General features: G+C 45.8%; 1 protein-coding gene across 2 annotated transcripts; it reads left to right on the forward strand.

Annotated features, from left to right (window-relative positions):
• Positions 1-199: 199 nt before the first annotated feature.
• On the forward strand, positions 200-26,963 carry SNAP29 (synaptosome associated protein 29). 2 transcript variants are annotated; one of them, XM_029922027.1, is made up of 5 exons: positions 200-697; positions 10,186-10,382; positions 16,026-16,111; positions 18,688-18,786; positions 26,181-26,963. In XM_029922027.1, exons 1-5 carry the CDS (start codon positions 458-460, stop codon positions 26,465-26,467), a joined length of 909 nt encoding a protein of 302 aa, XP_029777887.1. In that variant the 5' UTR covers positions 200-457; the 3' UTR covers positions 26,468-26,963. The 2 variants fall into 2 exon arrangements, with proteins under 2 accessions (XP_029777887.1, XP_029777888.1); XM_029922028.1 differs by lacking the exon at positions 26,181-26,963 and adding an exon at positions 23,332-23,567.
• Positions 26,964-27,321: the final 358 nt, after the last annotated feature.

The following is a 27,321-nucleotide window of genomic DNA, read 5'->3' on the forward strand; positions in this document are numbered from 1 at the left end:
GCGCGGCGGCGCTGCCCGCGGGCCTCCCGCACCCGGCCTGCGAGCAACAGAACTCACGGCGCAGGCGCGGCAGCATCCGGATTCCCCGCCACGTGACCTGTGTTGTCGACGCGTGACCGCGGGGCGGTTCCAACGCTGGAGGGGAAAGACAAATCGAGAGGCAGGCTGAGGTCGCGCGCACCGGGCGTGGACACCCCCAAGCCGCCGGGCAAGATGGTCAGCTCCGGAGGCGGGGCCTTCCGCGCAGGCTGGCGGAAGGAGCTCCCCCGCGACCGCGGGGTGGAACGGAGTAGATTTTTGCTAGGCGGCAGCCGCAGAAACAAGGGGCTGTAGAGTGGTGAGTGCTTCCCGAGCGCTTCGGCAGGGCGGCCTGGACTCCTGCGGGCCCGCGAAAGCTGTTCCTCGCCTTGGCCACGCACCTCCCTTTCCTGCCCAGATCTAGACGAGCGCCGGCACCATGTCGGCCTACCCCAAAAGCTATAACCCGTTCGACGACGACGACGCAGAGAATGAGGACTCCCGGCCGGTCCCGTGGAAGGACGACCGGGACCTCCCCGACGGACTCGGCGCACCCGCAGACAGGCAGCAGTACTTGCGGCAGGAAGTGATGCGCAGGGCCGAGGCCACGGCCGCCAGCACCAACAGGTCCCTATCCCTCATGTACGAGTCCGAGAAGATCGGCGTCGCCTCTTCTGAGGTGAGTCTGTAGCAGGACTGCGTGGCTCAACCAGTCCGAATTGTCACACGGGGTCCAGAAATGTTCACTTTCCAAGAGGTGTGTATCTTGAGTGCTTGAAAGAGGCAATTTGCCCCCAGTAGTCTTCTTTAGTTATTAGCAGAACTTGGGTTAAAGAAATGGAGTGTCTGTTTCTTTTATAAAATTTCCTGCGCTTAAGTCATCTCTGAGTGACCAGAATGGGTGAGGGTTGTGCGTGCTGGTGTGTGAAGCGTCAGCAAATGGGTCTTGAATTCTTTCCTGTCACTGACCACTTCTCCACCTTGTCAGTAGAGATGATGATGTCTGTCTGGACAACTGCTGAGTAAGCCATAACTCAAGTTTGGTCGAGTCTAGGGCCTTACCTTTACTTCCCAAATCCAAATGAAGATGTCCTAGATAGTGTATGGTTTGTGACAGTCCATTGCTCCAATTCACCTTTGTCAACTCTTCTTTCCACTCATAAGAGATTTCAGGGACTCTAAGTGAGGATAGGTCTTCCTTAGACTCCACATTTTCTCCTTAGCCTACTAAGGAAATGGTTTTATGTGGGCATTTTGGTCGTCCAACTAACTGAGCCCTTCCCAGAGCCCCATTAAGCACTTGTAGCTTTGAAACTTAGTGCTGGAAGCTAAAATGTTGTCTTCCTCCATGGATCTCTTGGTAACTCTTTCCTCTGGCAAAGTTCATTCTGACCTGATCACTTACAGTCTTGGGTGGTTTGAAGTATGTTGATTAATTTTTAAAATAGTCATCTGGTCATTTCCCCAGTGCCACTTTGTTGGTTATTTTCCTTTCCCGCTTCTCGCTATTACAGTATCTCTCACTGGCCCATCTTCCTGTCTTTGGCCTCCTTAAGGAAATTTAGGTGTAGTTTTTATATCTCATATCTACTGGATTCCTGTGTTTGAATCTAAATGAAAAATGTTGACTAAGATTTGGGAGGCTTGCCTAAGGTCTTAGGGCCCTAGGAGAGGAGTTACTTAATTGTGAGTCCCAGCTCCAAGGAAGCCAAGTAAGTAGTGTGTGAAGGGACGTCTCTGGAAACAGTGAGAACAAATGAAATAAGAAATCAGAATGATGCCGAGTAGGATATTTGGCAGAGGATAAACTTGAATCTGGCTTTTAGGACTATGATTTAGACAGAAGTGAGAAGGGGGAGAAAGTGGAGCAGGAGGGATGTTCCTAGGGCAGAGAGGAGCAATGCAAAGGCACCAGCCCGCTACCAAAGTTCCTGAACTCGTGTAGGGAAGTGATGCACAGGTTGCATTCAAGGAAAGAGCCCAGAGGAGGCAGCTTAGGAGCCTTTCGTGGTCGAAGGAAAGTCTGTTCTTCAGAAGGAAGGAGAGTCACAAACATAATAGAGATGAGCAGTTTCACATGGATTGTGGTGACACCCCCCCATGCTGTCCCCAGAGACCCTTTTATTTGTGCAAAGGGGACTGTGAGAACAGAGGCAGAGTGACACTTCAGGATTGTGAGGCTTGGATTGGGCCAAGTTGGCATTGTTCTGAGAGGAACAGTATGATCATGACTGGGCAGGTGATAGGCACTGTCATCAGTATGGTGACAATGAATTTTTCCAGGATTGAGTCAGTTCTCAATTACCAAAGGCCCTGGGAAGCAGGAATGGTCAGCTCTCCCCTCCCCATCCCAGTCTGTACTCTCCAGACTGCCTTTGAATCCCTCTTTGATTCCGGTCAGAATGGGAATGGGGCTGGAGCTGCTAAGTTCTACCTGCCACTCAGTGCACATTGTGGCTCCCAGCAGACTCGAGTTACCTGTTAACATCACAACTTAGAGACCCTGCGCTGAGCCATGCCAAAACATGATAGGTTCTTATAGAGTTTAGGAGTTTACAAATATTAGGTCGGGAAGTCGTCATTCAGTCCCAGCTTGGCAGAAGTAAGAAAATTACTGAGTCAGGTCATCTCTAGCGAACGAGAGCTGTCCTCCTCCTGTGAAACCTGACAAGGTTTCTTTCTCCCAAGGAGTTTAGCCACAGGTCATGACTACCAATGGACAGAATTAGAGCAAAGCAGGTTGTATTCAACTGGCCTGGCAAAAACAGTTCAGGACCACAGAGAGACTTGTAGGCCACTGAGCAATTCCTGTGTGTTGCAGGCGTGATTTATTTATTTATCTATTTATTCTTTTCTTTTAGCTTTTATGAGGCAATATCCAGTCGCATAGTTTAAAATTTAGAGCATACAGAAGACAATGAAATTTCCTCCGACTCCTCTGCCCCCACACCACCAGTTACTATCAATTCCTTCAGTGTCCTTGTGGAGGTATTCTGTTAATAGAGACACACCTATTGTCCTTTCCTTTCTTTTTTTTTTTCAAGTTTGTTTATTTTGAGAGAGAGAGATGAGGGAGGGGCAGTGAGAAAGGAAGAGAGAGAATCCAAGGCAGGCTCCACACTGTCAGCACAGAGCCTGATGCAAGGCTTGAATTCACAAACTGTAAGATCATGACCTGAGCCAAAACCAAAAGTCAGATGCTCAACCGAGGCATGCAGACACCCCTCTTTTTTATATACATACATACATATATATAATTTTAACTTAAGCAGATTCATTCTGTATATTTTAGTCTGCATGTTTCTTAATAGGATTGGAGGTTATTCCCCAGTAATATATAATGTGCTGCTTTTTTTCCTCTTTTTAATGGCTGTTTCATATTCCATTGAATAAATGACTTGTATTTATGTATCCAGCCCCCTAGTGATAGGCATTTGCACCTTTGGGCAAGCCTGTGGAGACATGCCTGCCCAGAATGTTCCTCGTTTCCTCTGGCAGCTGAGTGTGCTCCTGTGTAGTTTTGTGAAACCTGGGATCTCATTTCAGGGGAATCCAGCAATAAATGTTAGACCAGCGCCTGAACGGCTGGCACAGTAACATCAATGGAATGGAAGTGGTGTTTGCTAGGCCATCACGCAGCCACATGGGCATGGCAGACCACTTGCCTGACTAGCAGACCTTAGTGTTTTAACCCATCCAGAGATCAGGCATGTGGCTGAAGGCCCCCATCATAAATCACAGTGTTAGCATAAACTGTCTGGCCTACCCTAAGGACTCGGGTAAATAAAGATACTTTTATCTGGGTAATCTAAGGGCAGGGAGCCAGGCAAAGCCTTTCTTTGGAACTTGCAGGGAGTGGACAGCCTAGGTCTGCTGAGTTAGTCCTTTAGTGTGGGCCCCTGGTCAGCCTTCTCATATGCAGTGAGGAGCGCCAGCGTCACCACCTTTGCCCTTGGTGGATTTTCATACAATCTAAGACTAGGTTTGTGTTTTATATCCACTCTATACTACTGCAGTAAGACGGAGCCCCACTTTGAGCATGCTCCGTGCTCATGTGTCACCAACAGCACTTGTGTATGTGTGTGCTCCACTGGAAAGGGAGTGACATGATGGAGATGAATTTCAAGTTTCTAGATTCAGCTTACTGACTCCAGATTGATCTTCACCTACTTATCATTTGATACCTGAATTTATTTTTTTCTTTTGTTAATGTTTATTTATTTTTGAGGTGGGGAAGGAGCAGAGAGAGGAGGACAGAGGATCCAAAGTGGGCTTTGTGCTGACAGCAGAGAGCCCAATGTGGGACTCAGTCTCATGAACCAGGAGATCATGACCTGAGCCGAAGTTGGATGCCCAACTGACTGAGCCACTCAGGCAACGCTGAGTTGTTGAGTTTATTTTAAGTTTACTTAATAGAGAGAGAGGTGAGGGAGGGGCAGACAGAATCCCAAGCAGGCCCCACACTGTCATCACAGAACCCAATGCAGGACTCAGTCTCACGAACTGTGAGATCATGATCTGAACTGAAATCAAGAGTTGGCTGCTCGGGGTGCCTGGGTGGCTCAGTTGGTTGGGCGGCCGACTTCAGCTCAGGTCATGATCACACAGTTATGGGTTCGAGCCCCGCGTCAGGCTCTGTGCCGACGGCTCAGAGCTTGGAGCCTGCTTCTGATTCTGTGTGTGTCTCTCTCTGACCCCCTCCTGCTCACACTCTGTGTGTCTCTCTCTCAAAAATAAATAAACATTAAAATTAAAAAAAAAAAAAAAGAGTTGGATGCTCAACCAACTTAAGCTACCCAGGTGCCCCTTGATACCTGAGTTTAATTGTGAGTTCAAAATGAGGGCCTTAGTACTGACATTTTACCTCAGAACCTCAGGACCTGACAGGGTCAGGGAAGACAACCAGGCCCAGCTGACCCTATAAGATGCATCAGCTGTCAATTGGAGTTGGGATCTGGTGGTCACTGCTGCCCTCTGTGAAGCCTGCTGGGCCCTGCCTGGCATCCTGCCTGTGCCCTCACCTCATGCTCTTCCTCTCTTAGTTCCCCCAGCTGGCCCTGCCTCCCTGGGCTTCCCTCTCTGCCCAGAACCTCTTGCCACATTCCAACTCTTTGCCTCCCTAACTGCAGCTTTCAGTTTCCCATTCAATGTCACCTCATCAGGCAGCCTCCCTAACCACCCCACTTAAGTCAAGCAAGGAGTCACTGCGAGGGGCTTACCCTGGCAGAGTGGCTATCGTGTACGTGTAGGATAGCTTTCTTTCTGCCTCCCCCAAGAGACTCGTAAGCTTGCCTTCTCTGGATTGTCAGCACCGCAGAGTTGTCGTTAACCATTGAAAAGTCAAATTGAACTTGACTCTTTGTGCCTTCCACACAAAGTCTGTCAGCTCTGTCAGGGCAGAATCTGGGGCTGATTAGTTCACCCCTGAATCCCTAGCACCTGAACAGTGGCTGGCAGAGAGCAAAGCTGTTGGTGGATATCTTGCAGGACCCCTGTGTGTGTTTTCTACCAGCAGGTATTGCGTGACGTGTTCACACCCTCACAGCTGGGCATAACCCCTCTGGCCAGAAGTTGCCTTACAGCGTCTTAAGCTGTCTTTTGCTTCCTTTTGCTGTATCAGGAATCCCTGTTTGACAAGAGCCACAAGCCGAAGGGGAAATTGACACATCCCCTGTCTCTGTGCTGTCCCTCAGTATAGTACCACTGGCCCAACCAGCTCTTTTCTCTGACCATTTTCTTTTTCCAGTTTAACTTTATTTTTTTTTTAATTTTTTTTAATATTTTATTTATTTTTGAGACAGAGAGAGACAGAGCATGAGCAGGCAGGGCCAGAGGGAGAGGGAGACACAGAATCGGAAACAGGCTTCAGGCTCCAAGCTGTCAGCACAAAAGCCCGACATGGGGCTCGAACCCACAAATGTGAGATCATGACCTGAGCTGAAGTCGGAGGCTCAACCGACTGAGCCACCCAGGCGCCCCTCCAGTTTAACTTTAGAAAACTCCTTTTGTTTGGGAATGCAACCTGGTGCAGCCACTCTGGAAAACAGTATGGAAGTTCCTCAAAAAAATTAAAAATAGAACAGCTATCCTATGACCCAGCAATTGCACTACTAGGTATTTATCCAAGGGATACATGTGTGCATGTACTGTTTAGTTAGAAGGGGTACATGCACCTCAATGTTTATAGCAGTGCTGATGACAATAGCCAAAGTATGGAAAGAGTCCAAATCTCCATCAATGGATGAATGGATAAAGAAGCTGTGGTATATATATAATAGAATATTACTCATATCAAAAAGAATGAAATCTTGCCATTTGCAACTATGTGGATGGAACTGGAGGGTATTATGCTAAGCGAAATTAGAGAAAGACAAGTATCATGACTTATATGAAGAATTCAAGATACAAAACAGGTGAACATAAGGGAAGGGAAGCAAAAATAATATAAAAACGGGAACAAAACATAAGAGACTCTTAAATACAGAGAACGAACTGAGGGTTGCTGGAGAGGGTGTGGGAGAGGGGATGGGCTAAGTGGGGAAGGGGCATTAAGGAAGACACTTGTTAGGATGAACACTAGATGTTATTCATAGGGGATGAATTACTGGAATTTACTCCTGAAATCACTGTTGCACTGTATGCTAACGAACTTGGATTTAATTTAAAAATAAATCAATTGATGAAGAAAATTTGGAGCTCAGGGCTGGGGAGGAGGGTGGATCACCTATAATGCTGACATCTGAGCTTTGCATGCATACCCTTTACACTGAGGGCATTCTCTCAAGCTCTACCCCACCCCCCATAGCCACCCTTGCCTCTCAGAGACCTCCATTCTCAAAGGGAGCAATGATGATAGGACACGGGACCCCTTTTAGGGGATAGGAGGGTATCTGAGGCCTGCATTCATAATGGCTGGTGCGGCGTCTACCTGGCTCATCCTTTCTGTCCTGGCGTTCCTGATATTTGCTCTGCCAACTCCTTCTTCCTCATTAGTTAGAACTAAGTCACAAGCACTTGGAGCCTGGTCCTTTCCTCTGCCTCAGGAGAAGGATTTTAGCAGAAGTTCCTCTTCTCCTGGCCTCCTGATCAGCAGATCACCTCTGGTGAAAACCAGCTTCCAGTTTACAGAAACTTCCAGACACCAGAATAGCTCTCACTCTCACTGGCCTTCTAGCCTCACAGCAGGACAGGCCATCCTCATGGATTTCTCTTCACTTCAATCACAATGGCTAAGTAAGACATTTGGTTTCCTTACCAAGCCCACACAGCGTTTGAGAGATTGTGTCAGTTGTGAACAGAAGAAAATAAGGTCTCGCTGAGAACTGGGGAAGGTTTTGTCAGCTCTTGGTCACCACTGCCACTCTCCAAATTGAGGCCGGGAAGCAGAGGCAAGAGGGCAAGTGGTTGGTGAGATGAGCCACCACGAGAGACCTCACTGTCAAGGAGACCAAGGACCTACCTCCTCATGCAACAGAGCCCTGACCAGCACTCCCACCCCTGGCTGCCAGGCTACCTATCCAGCTCCACGTTTCTTATCTTCTGCAGCAAGAGAAATAAGCAGGTGGAACTGCACTGTGAGCAGTACATCAGCTCAAAAAACCTGTGAATGCTGGAGAAAACCATTTCAATCCTAATTTAGATCTCTTATTTCAGAAAAGGCTTCCCTCAGAATGGACAGAAGTTGGGGTTCCTGGATGGCTCAGTTGGTCACGTGTCTGATTCTTGGTTTTGGCTCAGGTCAGGATCTCACAAGAACTTGAGCCTTGCATTGGACTCTGTGCTGATGTTGCAGAGCCTGCTTGGGATTCCCTCTCTCCTTCTCTCTCTGCCCTCCTTGCTTACACACTCTCCCTCCCTCAAGATAAATAAACTTAAAAAAATAAAAAGAATGGACAGAAGCTAACAAACCTGAGGTATTGGAAGAAGTAGAAACTCTAGATAAATTAGCAGCTCTGGGTTTTTGTTTTTGTTTTGTTTTTTTGTTTTCTTCTAAAAATGAGCCCTCACAAGATTTGACAACAGTCCAGGCATTTGGAAGAGTGACAGTCCAGAGAAGAGTTTTCCTTTTGCTTAAAAAAAACCTCATGGTTTCTTCAAGACATGTTTCATGAGCTGGTGAAAAATAAGTGTTCGAAGCTATAAAGCTTAGAAGTTCTAAGTTTATTTCCAACAAGAGTTTAACAATTTAATAGTAAATTCAAGGAGCGCCTGGGTGGTTCAGTCAGTTAAGCATCCGACCGTGGCTCAGGTCATGATCTCATGGTTTGTGGGTTTGACCCCAGCATTGGGCTCTGTGCTGATAGCTCAGAGGCTGGGTCGTGTTTCAGATTCTGTGTCTCCCTCTCTCTCTACTCCTCCCCCGCTTGCACTCTGTCTCTCTCTCAAAAATAAATAATAAACCTTAAAAAAATGTTTTTAAATAATCTATTCCTGAAATCGTTGTTGTACTATATACTAATTAACTTGGATGTAAATTTAAAAAATAAACTTAATAAAAAATAAAACTAAATTAAAAATAAAATTTTTTAAATAAAAAAAGTAGTAACTTCAACAGACGTTTTTGCTTCTGCCTGTATATTCTATGTTAAAATTTCGCCCACTATAAACAATAAGGGCTGAAGTTCTATGATGGGTCCTTAAATTTTCTAAAGGCCTTCTACTAACACCTTGGTAAGTAAAATGGGCTCTACTAAACCCCTTTTATATATATTTTGTTTGTATCCTTCAGTTGTCCAGGATGTTTATTCAAAAATTGCTCAGGGGCGCCTGGTGGCTCAGTCGGTTAAGCGTCCAGCTTCAGCTCGGGTCATAATCTCGAGGTCCATGAGTTTGAGCCCTGCGTTGGGCTCTGTGCTGACAGCTCAGAGTCTGGAGCCTGCTTTGGATTCTGTGTCTCCCTCTCTCTGCCCCTCTCCCACTCATACTCTGTCTCTCAGTAATGAATAAATGTTAAAGAAAATTGCTCAGGACTCTGTTTTTGGGTATTAAGAGAGAAATCTCTGAAGATTACCTGCCATAGATAGAACTGCTGAGCCTCAGCAGATCCAGAGTTAGAAGAAGGCAGGGGCTGCCTCACAAACTAAAACAGGGAAAGTTTGAGGGTCTCCTGGCTGGAAAGGCAGATCACAGAGAAAACATGGCTGGAATGGCCTGAAATAGGAGCCAAAGCAAGTTTGGCACAAAGAAAGGAAGGTGTTAGTGTTGCTGAGGTGGTGAGTTCACATCCACCACCAGAATCGTCAGCTCTTGAGAATATGGTCCAGGTTGTCCCTCTGGCCACAGAGCATCATTCACTTGTCTGTTCAGCAGTCCTGCAGCAAGCTGCTGTTCTGGGTGAGACACTGGGGACCCAGTGAAACAAAGTGGGTCCCTGTCTCCTGGAGCTTGCATGCTGTAAAGAAAACTAAGGTAGGTGAGGGTGTAGAGAGGTGGGTTGAGGATAGAAGTTGTTTTGCTTTAGAGAAGATGTTCAGGGAAGACTTCTCCCAGGAATGGCCTCTGAGCAGAGACCTGAATTAAATAAGTAAAAGTCATACCAGTATCTGGATGAAGATCGTTACAGAAAGAAAAAGTAGCATGTAAAAGGCCCTAGGATAGAGTCACCTTTGTTACAGGTTTTGAAACTGAAACTATGGATAAGTTGGAATCATATTAACAGGGCCCAGAAAGGACCCAGAACCTAGCCTATGAAATCATTTTAAGACAGGACCAGGCCAGGTGGCTCCAGTGTCCCAGTGGAAATCCCATATCTGAAAAGGGGGAGTATAAGAGCCATGGGCAGTGCCAGGTCAGAGCCTGCAAGGTTACGGGGTTTCCGGGGCCAGGAAAGGGGGAGTCCTAGAGAGTGTGCCGCCTGTCCAGGCCCTGCACTCTGGCCCCTGCAGGCACGCTTCATCCATCTTAACATGGTCCTCTGAACCAGCCTTATACGGGCAAGAGGGAAAAGGAACTCAGGAATGAATATGAAGGAAAGCAAGTAGAGGCAGGACAGGGAAGGGCAGACAAAGGAATGTGTTGTCCAAAATGATAACATGCTCCTCACAGATGACTGCGTCTGTGCCCATATGTGCTCACTGAGGGTTTGTGACAAACCTGCTGTGTGTAGTCCTCCTCAGAGAGAGGAAAATTACAAAATGGTGTGGTGCTATCACCTATTGTTTTCCCCAGGAGCTCATCCGTCAGCGAGGTGTCCTAGAACGCACAGAGAAGATGGTGGACAAGATGGATCAAGATTTGAAGACCAGCCAGAAGCACATTAACAGCATTAAGAGCATGTTTGGGGGGCTTGTCAATTACTTCAAATCCAAACCAGCAGAGACGCCACCCGAACAGAATGGAACCCTCCCTCCCCAGGCCAATAGCAGGTGAGTGGATTTTTAGCCATCCCAATATGAAGTAGCTAAAAGTGGGGTTTAGTGCAAACGGTCAAGCCTTCAAGCCACTTCTTGTGCCTTAAAGGGATCCAGGGTCTTTGTAAGTTATCAATTGGGAGGGATTTGTCTTCACAAATTTTGAATTTTTTTAAGTTTATTTATTTTTGAGAGAGAGAGAGAGAACACAAGCAGGGGAGGGGCAGAGAGAGAACAAAACACAGAATCTGAAGTAGGCCCTAGGCTCTGAGTTGTGAGCACAGAGCCCAATGCAGGGCTCGAACTCACAAACCATGAGATCATAACATGAGCCGAAGTTGGCTACTTAACCAGCTGAGCCACTCAGGTGTCCCTGTCTTCACACATTTTGAAACAGACATTTCTCTAGGGCTCCTGATTATGTTCATTTGATTGACATCTGGTCTGCATAAATTGGGTTTCCAATAAATTACTGCTCCAGTAATTATAAGTTGAAAGAATGTTCACTTCAAAAAGTTTAATCAGGGGGTACCTGGGTGGCTCAGTCAGTTAAGCACCTGACTTCGGCCCAGGTCATGATCTCATGGTTTGTGGGTTCGAGCCCCACGTCAGACTCTGTGCAGATAGCCCAGAGCCTGGAGCCTGTTTCAGATTCTGTGTCTCCCTCTCTCTCTGCCCCTCCCCAACTCATGCTCTGTTTTTTTTTTTTTTTTAATTTTTAAAAAAGTTTAATCAGTATAAATGTGATTCACTTCAGAATTTTTCAAATTCTTTAAAAAGTCTTTGTTGTTTTGTTTTGTTTCATTTTAAGTAGGCTCCATACCTAACATGGGGTTTGAACTCACTATCCTGAGATCAAGAGCCACATGTCTACTGACTTAGCCAGGCACCCCAGAATTTGTTTTTTTAAGACTTTATTTTTAAGTAACGTCTATACCTAACGTGGGGCTTGAACTCACAACCCCGAGATCAAGAACCCCTTGCTCTTTGGACTAAACCAGCCAGGTGTCCCTTAAAAAGTCTTTAGAGGCACTTAGGTGTCTCAGTCAGTTAAGGATCTGACCCTTGATTTTCAGCTCAGGTCGTGGTCTCACAGATTGTGAGATCAATGCTGACATTGATGTGGGCTCAGTGCTGACAGTATGGTGCCTACTTAGGATTTTGTCTATCTCTCGCAAAATAAAAAAGTCTTTATATTTACATTTCCATATCTAATCCAGTGTGGCCATTAATTTTTTTTTAATGTTTAAGAGACAGAATGTAAGTGGGGGAGGGGTAGAGGGGGGAGGAGAGAGAGGGAGAGGAGGGAGAGGGAGAGGGAGAGGGGGTGAGAGGGAGGGGTGGTGAGAGGGAGAGGGAGAGGGGGTGAGGCATGAGCCCCAAGAAGCCTTTGGGAAGTGGCATGTGGGACACAGCAATCACAAATCACAAACCTGTCACCTTCTCATTTCTTTAAGAGCTGGCTCTGCTGCAGAGTTCATGTGAGGTAGAGAGGTCTTAGCCCAAAACAATCGAACATCTAAACCTCCTACAGTAACACAGAAACCCCAAAAGGAGGGCACAAAATATCCTTCTGATTTGTATACTATAAACCAAATCAAAAAAAGCCCCAGAAAATCAAAACAAAACAAACAGAAAACAAAACAAAATCCAAACACACAAAAGATCCTAGAAACTATGCCAGTTGAGGGAAAAAAGTGACAGAGATTTGAAATTAGGGTCAAGCTGGAAAATTGGGAATGAATAGGGATTATGACTGAACCATAAAACAAATAAACCCTCATGATCTTGGCTAGTGAATCCCCAAGAAACAGCCTCTGGGGCCCCCACCGACCACTTGCTCCCCATCTGTAGCTTCCTCTCCATAAATCCCAACAACTCACCTGTCTGGTCTTTCTGCTACAACCCCCACCCCCATTCTTTCCTCAGCGTTTGTTTCTCCCCAGCGCTACTGTGAGTTGGAATTAGTTTCTTCTCTACCATACTCTATGTCCTAATCTGGGTGGTGGTTACACAAGTATACATACAGTGACCCGTTTAGTGGAAGTGTAAACACACACTTAAGATGTGTGCATTTTACTGAAGATGTGTGCACTTTCCTGTACAGCAGGTGTGCATTTTTTACCTTTTATTTTTGAGAGAGAGGGAGAGAATGAGCAGAGGAGGGGCAGAGAGAGAGGGAGACAGATTATCCAAAGCAGGCTCTGAGCTGACAGCAGATGTGGGTATTGAACTCACAAACCCCTAGATCATAACCTGAGCCAAAGTCAGACACTAAATTGAGCTACTCAGGTGCCCCAAGTATGCATTTTTTAAAAGTTTATTATTTTGTGAGAGAGTGCAAGTGGGGGAGGAGGGTGGAGAGAGAGGGAGAAAATCTTAAGTAGGCTCTGGATGGTCAGTGCAGAGCCTTGAAGTGGGGTTTGAATTCATGAACTGCAATATCACGATCTGAGCCTAAGTTGGATGCTTAACCAAGCCACCCAGGCACCCCCAGGTATGCATTAAAAAAAATTCCTCATAGGGGCGCCTGGGTGGCTCAGTCAGTAAAGTAAGAGTTGGACAAATCTTGATTTTGGCTCAAGTCATGATCTTGTGGTTCTTAAGTTCAAGCCCTGCACTGGGCTCTGTGCTGACAGTGTGGAGCCTGCCTGGAATTCTTTCTCCCTCTCTCTCTCTCTGCTCCTCCCCTGCTTGCGCTCTGCCTCTCTCTCTCTTTAGAGATAAATAAATATACTTTAAAAATACATATCTTAAAAAATAGGTCTGTATTTTAGATTTATTTAAAAAAAATTTTTTTAATTTATTTTAGAGAGAACACCAGAGCTGGGGAGGGGGGAGAGGGGGAGAGGATTTTAAGTAGGCTCCACATTCAGCATGGACCCTGACATTAGGCTCGCGAAATTCCATGACCCTGAAATCATGACCTGAGCTAAAACCAAGAGTAGGACACTCAACCAACTGAGCCACCCAGGTGCTCCTGTATTCTAGATTTGAAAGATAAACAGAGAGACATGGCTATGAAACCTATGTATTAATGTTACATCAGATATTTCTCTGGGTTAAATGGAAGTAGGCTACACAACCAAATGAACACTGTCATTGCCACTGTGAAAACACTGAATAAAGGGAAAACAAAGTTTTGGGGTTTCATGCTATGGCAGGTAAGGTGTAGATTTTCTATAATATGGCTATACTGTTTTTTAATAAAAAATAGAAACAATGGTCTGAGATATGAACAGTAGTAATCTACTTCAACAGAAATTTGATTCTTATCTTCATACATGTGATATTTAAATACCTGCCAGGGGCGCCTGGGTGGCTCAGTCTGCTAAGCCTCCGACTTCGGCTCAGGTCAGATCTCATGCTCGTGGGTTTGAGCCCCGTGTCAGGCTCTGTGCTGACAGCTAGCTCAGAGCCTGGAGCCTGCTTCTGGTTCTGTGTCTCCTTCTCTCTCTGCCCCTCCCCCTCTCATGCTGTGTCTCTCTCTATCAAAAATAAATAAAATATTTTAAAAATTTTTTTTAAATAATAAATAAATACCTGCCAAAATCTTATGTATGATTTTATTATACCTTCTAATGGAAACTTTTGAGAAAAATAATCTCTAATTTTAAAATAGAGATTAATGGTGGGGTGCCTGGCTGGCATAGTCAGTTAAGTGCCGAGTTCAGTTCAGTTTAGATCATGATCTCACTGTTCATTAGTTCAAGCCCTGGATCGGGCTCTGTGGTGACAGCCCAGAGCCTGGAGCCTGCTTCAGATCCTCTCCCTTCTCCCCTCTCCCCTCTCCCCTCTCCCCTCTCCCCTCTCCCCTCTCCCCTCTCCCAGCCTTGAAGCCTGGGCTGCAAAGGTATCTGTGAGCTCCTAAACCCCTAACTTTGCAAAAATCACTACAATGTGCAATTGCTTCTATAAAGGGAGTTAAATCTTTGTGATCCTGTCAAAAAGTCCCATTTCATAAATGCAGGGATTTTGTCATATGAAAGCTTTCAAGAGAACTTTCTTCTCATCAAACTTCTATCAAGTCACGTTTTCCTGTGTACATCCTTATCACCCAAACCCTTTGGCCTTCTCTAAAGTTTTATTTGTTTTTCAGTAAGCCATTTTTGTTCTTGCTGATAACGCTTCATAAGCTGCTGCTTCCCATTTCCATTTAAAGCTCATGGGGCAGTCCATTCATGTCATAGATTTAACCACTCCCTAAATTTGAAACTCTAGCTTATTTAAGAATCTGTTTCTGACCAAGAGCCACCATTCTTTAGACTTCTTTCTTCTCTTCCTTACCATTTCTGTCACTGTCCCTAGAATTGGCTTTTGTGCAGGGAGCCATTTTTCCCAAAGAAGCCAGTTTTTATCATTGAAATGTTAACTACCATGTACATATGAGCACATAGGAAAGAAGTCAGCTCTGCGGGATATAGGTGGCCAGGTGGGCTCAACTGCAGGCACCTCCCACTTGCACTGGCCTGGCCTCACATGGGCCTCACAATTGTGCTCAGAGAAGCCAGCCATGTGTTCTAGACCTCCAGTCACTGCTTCCTAGTAATGAAATCCTCCAATTTCAGGAGACTCTGCTCTATTCTGTACATTGCTGGAGCACTGGCCACCTACAGATCCTTTAGCCTGATGGAGTCCAGGCTTGCTCTGGTGGGAAGCCATTAAAGGCTTTCACTAGAGAGGTTCATACAGGCTATGTCAGAAAGATGTCCGGAATCTTTGGTTAAGGATTGGAAAGGTGGGGGCTCATAAGTATAAGGATGAAGAGGCAAGCTAGGAGGAGGGGCTGGATTTGGGGGACCCATGGGGGAATGAGAAGATGTTTGCATGGCTTGCAGGGAGTAGAACTGTACAGAGAGAGGGCCTAAGGGGAGAATGGTTGGTTCCCAGCTCAGCTGAGGAAGTGGCAAGGCTGCTGGTCAGCAGGGGTGGAGAATAGCAGACTGTGCAGGAGGCTCAGCTTTGGGGGGGAGGGAGAGCCCCTGTTGTGCATGCAGGGTTTCAGTGGGGGTGTTAGGCACAGTGTGAGGATCTCCACGTCACCGAGACAAGTCCCTATCTGTAGCAAGAGTCAGTAGACTGAGCTCTGCAGGCCAGGAAGTGAAATCAAAGCTATTTTGTGGGGATTTATATAACAAAAAAATTTTTTGGAGTGATAAAATTCAAAAAATGAAAGTAATAACCAAGTATGATTCTTTGTAACATAGATCTCCTAATGGGGAGAATGAAATTATTAATGGAGGTTCAAAGTTAATGTCCCCTGTCATCCAATCTGTTGCCAGTGGTCATCTGTAAAGGCTGTTCTTTGCTCGTGTCTGTACAAAAACAGGTGGTGGGCCAGATTTGGCCCACAGGTCACAGTTTGCTGATCCCTAGTCTGAAGATACCCATTTGGTCTTTTCATGTACTTCTCTTCACCCGGGCCTGGGATTCTCATTTTCCTGAGTGAGGGCCACCTAACCAGATGCCGTTCTTCTAGAGCAGGTGTCTCAGAGGCTCGCTGTGCTGCTGGCAGGACTCCCAGGAGCGGCTGATGAATATCCTTGCTTTGGTCAGAGTTGGCATTTGCTTTTTGCCCACAGGCATTGTTTGAAAAGACTGACTACACTGTCATAGGTATTTTTCTAAGTTTTCTCTTCTCTTAACTTTTATCCAAAGATTGAAAGAAGCCATAAGTACCAGTAAGGAACAGGAGGCACATTACCAGGCCAGCCATCCAAACCTCAGGAAGGTGAATGATTCAGGTCAGTGGGGACCTATGCTTGGTCACGCTTGGGCTCTGTGGGGAGACCTCTGAATTTAATGTTGGTCCTGGGGTGGTTTGGGGACAGCGGGGACTGCTGTCATGCGTAAAGGGTGTTAGGGACCCAGTGCCACTCCCAGGGGGCTGGAAGTGTGAAGGCATGGCTCATCCCTCACTCTGTGGAGGGTGGAATAAGGAAGCAAGGGCCTATTTCCTTTGAAAATGAGCCTGCCCAGCATTAGTTCCTGCCCTGTGTAGCTCTGAGCTCTTCCAGCAGCAAAAAGACAACTGTAGGAAAGCCCCTGTGGTGAGGGGAATAGCCCCCCAAAGATGCCCATGTCCCAGTTTCCACATCTAGTGAATATATTAGGTTATATGACAGAAAGGGAATTACAGTTGCTAATCAGCTATCTTGAGATGGAGAAATTATCCCTGAGTTAACCAGCTGGGCCCAGTAATCACACAGGCCCTTTATAAGTGGAAAGGGAGGCAGAGGAGAGATTGTCAAAAACTGGAAGATGCCCAGCTGCTGGCTCGGAAAATGCAGGGAGGGACCGGCTGCTAGTGAATGCAGGCAACCTCTAGAAGCTGGAAAAGGCTAGGAATCAGATTCTCCCCAAGAGCTTCCAGGAGGAACACAACTCTGTTGACACCTCAGTTGTAACCCAGTGCAACCTGTTACTGGACTTCTGACCCCCAGAACTGAAGGCTAAGTCTATGGTGGTTTCTGCTCAGCAGGGAGAGACTCCGTGGCTCCTAAGCCCGAGTGGGCGGAGAAGTAGCAGCATGAATGCAAGGTCAATTGTGTTTGGTGTCCTCTTGCCTCGTTACAACATGATAGGCCCAGAAACACAACGCCCCTTATCTGGAAAGGAATTTAGGCCTCCTGAGAGTCCCCATAGACCTCTAAAAGTCCAGGCATATTGGAGCATGCTAGAAACCAAATGCTTCCTGGGCTACCTTCGAGGAAAGCATGACACGCACTGGACACTCTGGAACCCACCACTCTCGTGGTTGACACAGCTAAGAAGAGGACTGATAAAGGGAGAGCTTGGGGGTCAGGAAAGATGGACATCAACACAGTTCAGTGTGGAAAGGCAAAAGACACAGGAGACTTGAGAGAAAAAAAACTAAAATATGTAAGGCCAGGGGCACCTGGGTTGCTCAGTCAGTTGAATGTCTGACTTTAGCTCAGGTCATGATCTCACGGTTTATGAGTTTGAGCCCCACATCAGGCTCTGTGCTGACAACTCAGAGCCTGGAGCCTACTTAGGATTCTGTGTCTCCCTCTTTGCCTCTCCCCTATTCATGCTCAGTCTCTCTCTCAACAATAAATATTAAAAAAAAGAACTTTAAAATAAAATATGTAAGGCCCACAGAAAGCCCAATTAATCTACCCTGAAGGACTAGGAACCCTGCACTCAAAAGACACAATTTTAAGACAATAAAGGGAGTTTTAATTTGTATTGTGTGTAGTAATCTAAGAGTCAAAAAAAAAAAAGGGGGGGGCCACTGTGCACGTCAGTCCATTGTGCTGGAGGAAATACGCTAAGTCTAGAAAGAGAAGTTTCCCCAGAAGATATAAACTAGGATGACAGGGTTTTTCTGTGTCCATTCAGAAACTGCAGTTCAAGGAAGATTTGGGGCAAATGTGCATTACTGAACATTTCTTTTTGCTTGTTTTATTTGAAGTCAAAAGACAGAGTAGAAATATATTTCAGGAACAGAAATCCATAATCCCATTTCCACAACATTGCTATTTTGATTTTTTTATTAAAGTTTTTTTGTTTTTATTTATTTATTTATTTTTGATAGAGAAAGAGCAAGCAGGGAGGGCCAGAGAGAGGGGTATGGAGGATTTAAAGCAGGCTCTGCACACCCAGCAAAGAGCCCAATGTGGGGCTCAAACTCAGTTTTTGAACCATGAGATCATGACCTGAGCTGTGAAGGCAGACACTTAACTCACTGATCCACACAGGTGCCCCACTATTTTGGTTTTTAAACCTTGTCTTGTAGACCTTGTTCACAACACCCTGTAGTTTTGCATGGTTGTAGTTCTACTGATGTACCATGACTTGTATGAGTATCCCTTTCCCCAGCTCGTGTCCAGGGTCTAACTGGGTTAAGTGTAGGTCGAGGGTCTTTGACTTTCAGAAGGGCTTCCCCCTGCCGCCAGGCCCCTCTCCCTCCCCCACAAGCCTGCCTAGTGCTCCTCCCTCATGCACATTATCCATCCCCACACTCATCTCTTTGGGTGGCCTCACAACTAACCACCTCCTTCCTTCCACCCATTTTCTGGATTAAGATAATTTTGTGGGGCTCCTGAGCAGTGCCGTCGGTTAAGCATCTGACTCTTGATCTCTGCTCAGGTCATAATCTCATGGTTCATGAATTCGAGTCCCACATCAGGCTCTGCGTGGATGACGTGGAACCTGCTTGGGATTCTGTCTCTCCTTCTCTCTACCTCTCCCCTACTTGTTCTCGCTTTCTCTCAAATAAACTTAAAAGATTAATTTTGTGAATTAATTTTGAGACATGTCAGTTAACCATTGTCCTGGTGTTTCTTTCCAAACTCAGACTCCATCCCTGGAGGGACTGGTCCTGCTGCAAGTACTGAGGCTTACCCAAAGAACCCACACCTTCGAGCCTATCACCAGAAGATTGACAGTAATCTAGGTAAGACTGGAAGCTAGGTACACCAGCCTCCGCAGGTCATTTATTCAGAACACTTGTCTTCCAGACAGCTCGTGCTGGGCCTAGACAGTACACCAGCAACCACCAGTTTCTTGGACCAAAACGTAGTGTCTGCCACTCCTTTCCTACATGTCAAATCCAATATGAGTCAGAGCTATCTCACGTCTCTCTCTGGAGTCAGTCCACTTCTGGTCCATCCTCACCTCTCATCTGGGCTATGATAGCAGCAGGGACCAGGAGTTCCTGGGGGGGCCGCACAGTGTAGCATTAAGAATACCCTTTCACTATCATCTCTCCGGCGCACCGGGCACAGGAACAGAACTTGTCTCTGAGGATTAGGGAGGGGGTTAGATGAACAACACCATAAATCCCATAGGGAACTTGCCTGGCCTGTAAGAGTTGGCCACTCGTGTGGCCACTGCAGCAGACATGACCAGGCTCCTTGAATTCTGTGTCCCTTGCCCAGTCTCTGCCCCACCTGCCTCTCCACTCCTCCTGCACTTGAAGGAGTTACTTGAAGTTCAAGTGGAGGAGTGTGTGTGGGCAGTAGGAGCAGGCACGAGAGCGGTTTCCATCAGTTCATTCTAGGTGGCGTCTCAGATGTGCTGCCTCCTCTGACCTTCACACTACGAACAATAGGAACCTCCTCCATGGCTACCTAGGTCGCCATCGGTCTCCCGCCCCTGTTGGGAGATGGCAAAGTGGGTGAGACCCAATGTAAAATCTCCCCCTACCTTAAAGGTATCTAGTAGGAGACAAAACTGAGACCCCTGGTGATGCACATTGGGCATCTGTGCGTAGGCTTCCTCTTCCTTTCTCCCCACCAAGAGGGACACTGAGGGCCCCTTCCCTTGTTTACTCAGAGCAGTGTCCAGTCCAGCAGCCCTGAGCAAATAGCATAACACCATGTTAGCAAATCCACATACTCTCTTTTCATCATTTAGCCTTTGTTTCTGAGTATTTAGATTTATTGTAGAAAATTATGAAGTTAGGTAAATGCCATGAGGAAATAAACACTTAGAAGCCTATTGTCCATGGGTAGCTGCTGATTTGGTATCATTCTTCTGTTTTCACGTACGTATGTGCACATGTGTATATACAATGTCACATGTACTAGGAGTCATTTAGTATTATATCCTGCCTTTTTCATTTACATGCTGACACTAAAATTTTTTTCTTGAAGTTTCTTTGACAAGTACCACTTCACCAGTCCCATCCCCTGCTCTTGAACGTTTAGGTTATTTCCATCATTCACTACTGCATATTATCCCTTGGGAGCAAATCATTATAGTCCTGTGAACAAATCTTTGGCTGCATATTGTAGCTGGATTGCTAGAACTGGAATTACACAGTCAGGAAAAAGAATTCTCCTTCTGAGCATTAAAAGAAATCTTCACAGGGGCGCCTGGGTGGCTCAGTTGGTTAAGCGTCTGACTTCAGCTCAGGTCATGATCTCAGGGTTCATGGGTTCGGGCCCTGCTTAGGGCTCTGTGCTGACAGCTCAGAGCCTGGAGCCTGCTTCAGATTCTGTGCCTCCTCCTTTCTCTGCCCCTCCCCTATTCATGCTCTGTCTCTCTCTTTCCTCTCAATGATAAATAAATGTTAAAAAAAAATTTTTTTTAAAGAAATCTCCACAGAAATAAGATATCAATTGTAGAGAACAGGCATAAGCAGGAATAAATAAAAGAACTGTAATTCGTCCACTAACAGCTCACCACTGTTGCCCTCGGTGTGAATGTCAGCACCAGACCTGCATAGCCAGTGCCCACCAGCAGCAGCCCATCTCCACACTCTGCACACCCAGGCAGGCTTCTATCCCAAACCCCACCTGCCCTTTGCCTTCAGAGCCCAGGAAAGCCCCAGGTAGCCAGCTCTTTATTGGGTCCTCTGGACTCTGCCCTCCAGAGCCAAAGGCCTCAGGCCAAAGGTGTATCTGCTGGGATGTGACCACTCCAGAGACACACAAAGGGACTTGAAAGCCCTTAGTCTTTCCCACTGAAGGTTTCCTCACCCAAAGGGTGTCACTGGTGCCAGCTGGAGAGAAGAGGAGGAGGGAGATATATGGAGGGGTACAGAGTTCAGAGAGTGAGGCAAGGAGGATGGGTAAGTATAGCCCACCCCTACTACGGGGGTGCGTTTGGCATGATCTCTGTAGTCTGGGCAGGCTTTGTATGGCATCCTGAGAAGGGCTGGGGTGGCACTCAGGAGCCATTGGGCCCACTGACACAGGCTGTGCCCGGCTGCCCTTCAGAGGTTTGCTCCTTCCTTCCTACCACACCCCCTGGCCCTCGCCTTTATCTCAGGGACTAGTGCAAGTTCCCTTCTGACGGCAGCTCCCTTGTCTGGTGGCTTTACTTTATCACTTTTTTTTTTAATCTCTACTTATTGCTTGTCCTTTGCTGTGCCAACTGCCAACAAACTTTCCCTGATGCTTGGGGTGACCTCATAGGTTTTATTCTCCATGGAATACAAGGTCAAAGGCTTCAATAACTTCAAGAAGCATAGAACTAAAGATAATTTTTAAAAAACAACTTGATTCTGGTTAGATTTGTGGTGCTAGTGCCAAGTATTTGTGTAATCTGACCTCTCTTTGGTTAATGTTTTATCTTTAACTCAGCCACAAGAAGGCTTATGAAGCACCGCCTCTTCTCTCTTCCCTCTGGCTCTTCCTTGACCTGCTGCTCCTAGTAAAAGGACGGAAGGCAGCTCTGGGCATGCCCCCAATTCCCACTGTGTGCATGTGCACACATATGTATACACACACATGCACACACATATACACACACAGTCATGAAATGAATCCAGGAAGAGGCCATGCTACCTAAGTTCAACCTGGCAGAATCATTGAAGTCAGGACTCACCTCTGCAGTTGGCTCGGCCCCATTAGGGGACCCCAGAGTGCCTCCAGCATCTCCCTCCCCTGCACTGATCCTAGTTCATCTTTGTCACCTCTGCTCACTACTCCTTTTATATACCGCTAAGGTCAACCATGTCCTTACAGATATTATCCCTCTTAAAAACAGATGTGGTAGTGATTTTTATAACTTTTTGAAACAAAGGGAAAATAATTCATCACAGATCAGGGTAGTATGGAGGTAAATAAAATGACTTCAGAAGGAACCTGACACCAGAGTGGCTAGTTATGGCAGGGCCACTCCCTGGGGGCCTGCCTCTTGAAGGAGGTTCCCCTCAGCTGTGATCTGAGTCCTGGGTAGGCCAGAGCATGGATCAGGAAAAGGGTCAGAATTGAACTCAGACCCTGTGGGACTGACCTGGGTTTCTCCCCATACCAAATTTGCCCTGCTTGGAAGTGGGACGTTGACTCCTCATGTTTGAACTTGAATTTCAGCCATAGTGATGTAACCTATCACTAGGGCTGAACCTTTGCCAAAAGTCTTATGCTCCACAGTCCCCTGGGGCTTGCCCCAGTTGGCATGTCTGAAGGGACCTTCAGATCTGTGTTCCTTTTGACATGGAGACCCTGGACTGTAAGGATCTCTGCACCCAGCTTGTGCAGAGTTCACTGTCTTCTTCCTGGCCACAGAATAGGTGAAAGAAATGGTGCAAGCCAGATTCAGGTCATGTCATACCGCCAGGATGTATACAGCCTGTGTGTTCGTGGATCTGAGAAGTGGTAGCTGAGAGTGAACTAACGTGGGGAAATGAATTTTTGTAATATAGGTGATAAGGCCTCACAGCATTCAGGTCCAGTAGGAACATCTGCAGTTAATGGGTTTTTCAGGAGAACACCCCAGGTGGCAAGGCAGGGACAACGCCCCCATTTCTCTTGCCACCTGCAGAGTGGAAGAGGGGTGGGATGCAGCCTTCACTGAGGGGATCCTTGGACAGGACCAACCCAGGTGCAGGAGCTCCCTTTGGACAGGGGCTTCCCAGGTCCATCTCTCAGATGTTTTCCAAACAGGGATCCTCATACTTGCCAGTCCAGAACTGTGCTTTGATCTAGCTTTAGGGAGCTGGAGATAGAAGGAAAGAAAGCTGACACTCTTAAGTTTACCCACCAATGTGGGGTTTTTGCTCCTGAAGAGCAAGCCAGTAGGTCTGGCTATTAGTTAACTGCATACTTCTCTCAAATACTCACCATGGGGTCTGGGAAGGGAATGTGTTTTCTAGACCGCTCTGTACTTCTCCTTTCCTTGGGTACTAACTGATCTTGCAGTGTGCTGCAACTTACTAGAACATTCAGAGGCAGCTGAAAAATTACGATCTACATGCATTTTTTAAAGCACTGGAAAGATAAACACCACTGTACAAGCAGTGGTTATCTTAGGCCGACACCTGGGGGAGGAGTGGCCTCGACATTAAGTGCAAATTGCTTTATATGGAGTAAGCAGGTTTTCTTTTTACTTGCACATGTTTTGGAAAACATAACAAAAACCGTAGAGTTTTATCTGTCTTATGAGAAAGAGGACTCCGTAATGTAAATGTTGCTGAGCACCTGTCACAGACCATGCAGCAGCCCCAATGCTGTGACTTTGCTCAGCCTGGTGTCCTTTCCCTCTCCCACAGATGAGCTGTCCATCGGACTAGGCCGACTGAAGGACATAGCCCTGGGGATGCAAACGGAAATTGAGGAGCAAGATGACATTCTTGACCGCCTCACAACCAAAGTGGACAAGTTAGATGTCAATATAAAAAGCACAGAAAGAAAAGTTAGGCAACTTTAAAGACAGAAAAGGAGCTGTACTCCATTGTGACAAAAAGAGCTGAAAGATCTTCTTATAAACTCCCCGAATTTTCATTTATGCTGTTTTAGTATGTGATGTACCATGTGTTTGCAAATGTTATAATGTGTTGTGGGTCCTAGGAGATGTTGTTAGGAGAAGTGTGTGTCCCACTTTTTTTAGAGCCATTACCTTTCAGTTCTCTCAACTGAATGCTCAGAGTTATAGTCTGAGCACAATAGCATGGCCCTGAGTACCTTGGGCCTTTGATTACCATGCCAGAATGAGAACGAAAAGGTTGCATTTCTCAATTTAATGAGCATATGATATGGAAAGATGTGGGCATGTGGGCAGAATTTCAGTCTTGGAACCACCAACTTCTGTTTCCCTGTATGCTGTATTTCTCATTTCTTGGCCTTACGGTGAGTCAGAGTGCTGAGAGACTGTGTGAGCTAGTTGTTTGTGGGGGATGGTCCGTCCCACACCTTAGCTTACCATTCACCATCCTCCCACGGCCACACGCACGCGCGCGCACACACACACACACACACACACACACACTAATAAGCACTTTGCAATTCTCTCAACACACCCTCCCACCTGCCCACTTAAAGGATCAGTGTTAGGTTCACATTGTGATCCTCTCAACACCCTGGAAAGTGTTCAGAAATGGAAAGTATCAGCATTTGCTGTTTGGTTAACAAATGTCACCTCTTCCCTCCTGGCCTCCATCACTGGCAGGCATTTTAGTAGGAGGTGTTCAGATCCACACTGCTCTCCATGATGCCTGGAAATAGGCAGAGAATTAGCTCTGCTTCCCCATGCACTCTCACCTCTAAGTTGCAGTCCAAGGTTAGGGACAGATGCGACACTGCCTCAAGGCTGTCCAGTTAGCCGATTTAGGGTCCTCTGCAGTTTGTGGGAATGTACATCACACAGACAGTGCCACCACTGTGTGCTCCTCCCTTCTGGGAGCACCTTGACCAAGCCTTAGGGGTGGCAGTGTTTATTCAGTGCCTGGGGTCTCCTGACCTGCCCAGGATTCCCATCCATTCTTCTTCTTACAAGATGACTTGAATCATCACTTGGTTCTTTGCCACCCAGCTTGAGGACTGGAATTCCACATACAATACTGACTTGCATAGAAGGACTTGGCTTTAAAAAGAAAAAAAGAAGCCCAGACATTATCATTTTAAGTAGGCCAGCTTGTTCTACACAAAGACATTAATCTGATTACAGAAATCAATTTTAATTAATGCTTTTAAGTGATTCTTTTTTTTTTTGTAAAGTAACATTAATTAAAATTGACTTCTATAATTAGATTAGTGTCTTGGTGTTGGTGGCTCCAACAGAATAATTGAAGCTACAAGACCCTTGTCTTTTTAAAAAGCAAATTAATTAAAATATTTTAAAGATGGTGAAAAGGACTGATTTTAATAAGATTGGTTAGGTCAGAAACTTTATAACAGTATGCTTCACCTTGACACATGGTGCTGTCTGTGTGACCTTCACCACTTCCATTCCGAAGCCTGTAAACAAAGTCACTTAAAGCAAAGGAAATCCCTGAAGTGCTGCAGCAAAGTATTTATGTAGCAGTTCAGTTGTAGAAGTTCCACCCCTGCATGACATTCCTAAAAACACAGCCTCCATTGGCAGATAGAACTTTCTGTCATGTCCCAGCCACTTCGTGGAGTCTGATCAACATCATTATAAATATCCCAGCACATGAGAACACAGAAGTAGTCGAATTAGATGTTTTTATCAGATAAGCTGATCACTGGTAAAAGAAAAAATGTTAAGCATATACTTTGCCCAGATAAAACGAGTTCACAGAACTTTCAGCTAAAAGGCTGCTGACAAGCATGAGGCCAGAATGCAGAGCAGCCTGTCTGTATATTTCCACTTCTAATTGTTTCCAGTTTTTTTCTAACACCTTCCACATATGACATTATAAATGTTTCTGGTCATCATCATCAGGCAGAGACTCATGAAGATTAGTCATTATACCTCAGGCCTAAACTTAATTTTTCAAGTAAATTATACATGTAAAGGCCACAGAGATTCTCTTCCACAGCCTTACATTTGCATGACAAGATTAGTGATTTCACTCACTTGAGGCAAAGAGGCACCAAATATTATGCCCCTTCTCTGTCTTTTGTCAGATAGTTGAAGCCAGTTGCCCCTCCTTTGTCTTTACCCACCCCCAACCATATGAAAGGAAAGCACCGTCACTTTTCTAGAAATTTGTCTTCTGACACATTAGACATACATTAAATCTACTCTTGTTTAGACCCTCTTGTTCTATGGCCCTGGCCAAGTGACTGTCTCTAAACTACATGCTGCTGGGGCGCCTGGGTGGCTCAGTCAGTTAAGCCTCCGACTTCGGCTCAGGTCAGATCTCACGTTCGTGGGTTCGAGCCCCACGTCAGGCTCTGTGCTGTCAGCTAGCTCAGAGCCTGGAGCTGCTTCCGGTTCTGTGTCTCCTTCTCTCTCTGACCCTCCCCCTCTCATGCTCTGTCTCTCTCTGTATCAAAAATAAATAAAACATTTTAAAACATTTATAAAAATAAATAAATAAATAAACTACATGCTGGCCACCAGCTTCTTTCTGCTGGGTCTTCACTCCTGCTCCCATGTTCATGAAGGACCAGTTGCTAATTCTACTTTATAAGGCAAAGTTGCTTGCATTTTCAGAGAACAAAGGGAAACATGGAGCCTCCAGAATCTTCGCACATGATGATTATGATCAAAAAGAACATTCTACCCGCTGGACTAGACACACGTATCTCATGGAGGCGCTCCATGGTGCCCAGGCCAGAGTTGGCTGTGGTTGGGCTTTGATACCACACACTGACCAACGAACTCACACTTCTTACCAGATGGAGTCTATAGGACAGGTTCTTATTTCCACAGTCAATCTGGAAACAAACTGTGCCTTCAAAAAAGTGGCTTTTCTAACTTTAGCTTGGTTATATGTTTAAGTGTGGTACTAACTTAAAAATAAGTGCATTCTCTTCAAAGGAAACAGTTTCTAAAATCTAATGATCTATAACTTAACACCAGTGGAGCTGCCTTGTCTTTTCTGCGCTCTGTAGGAAAGGAGACCTGAATTTAACTCAGGTGGCAAGAAAAAATTCATTAAGTGCATTTTTATTTCTCTTTCTCTAACTTCTGTTTGTGAATATGTAATTATAAGGGTATGTTATACCAATTTAGTAAAAAAAGAAAAACTCTTACACTTTGCCTTTATCAGGATTTTCTCAGAATTTGTAAAGTTACCACTGTTGTTAGCATCTTCAGCTCTGATGAAGAAATGTCTTACGTGGAGAATGATAAGCCAGTCATTAAAAGTGCTTGAGGGGTGGAGGGGAGGCTCTTTGTTCAGAGTCTGTATCAAAACAGCCCCTAAGCTCCATGCCTTCAACTCAACAAATGACCATATTCTGGAAAATAAAATGTGAAGATTTTAAAATCGGATTCTGTCTCCTATGTAGTCATTTTCAAAGAGTGGGTGGAGGGGCTCCTTCATTTGAGTCTTCAAATATTTGGTTCTTGCTTCCTTCATGGAACCTTCTCATTTCATCTTTCAGAATATTCTTCCAATCTGTCTCTTACCTCCCTGACCACATTGCAGTACTGTCTAGATACGGACTCGGCAAGTGCTAAAGGGCCAGAGAATAAATATTTTAGGTTCACAGGCCAAACAATCTGTCATAACTACTCAGTTCTTGCATCTTGGCACAAAAGCAGCCAAAGACAATACATAAATGAGAGCACCTGTGTGCCAATAAGGCTTTATTTGTGGACACAAACATTTGTTAAGAAATTTAAATTT

Source organism: Suricata suricatta, chromosome 14 (genome assembly GCF_006229205.1).
Source record: "Suricata suricatta isolate VVHF042 chromosome 14, meerkat_22Aug2017_6uvM2_HiC, whole genome shotgun sequence".
Lineage (NCBI taxonomy): Eukaryota > Metazoa > Chordata > Mammalia > Carnivora > Herpestidae > Suricata > Suricata suricatta.

Bases quoted from the DNA above. Each gene is read 5' to 3' on its own strand.
- SNAP29 (XM_029922027.1), top strand. From the start codon at position 458: ATGTCGGCCTACCCCAAAAGCTATAACCCGTTCGACGACGACGACGCA. The intron at 698-10,185 runs GTGAGTCTGTAG...TGTTTTCCCCAG, and splicing joins TCGGCGTCGCCTCTTCTGAG to GAGCTCATCCGTCAGCGAGG. The intron at 10,383-16,025 runs GTGAGTGGATTT...TTTTATCCAAAG, and splicing joins CCTCCCCAGGCCAATAGCAG to ATTGAAAGAAGCCATAAGTA.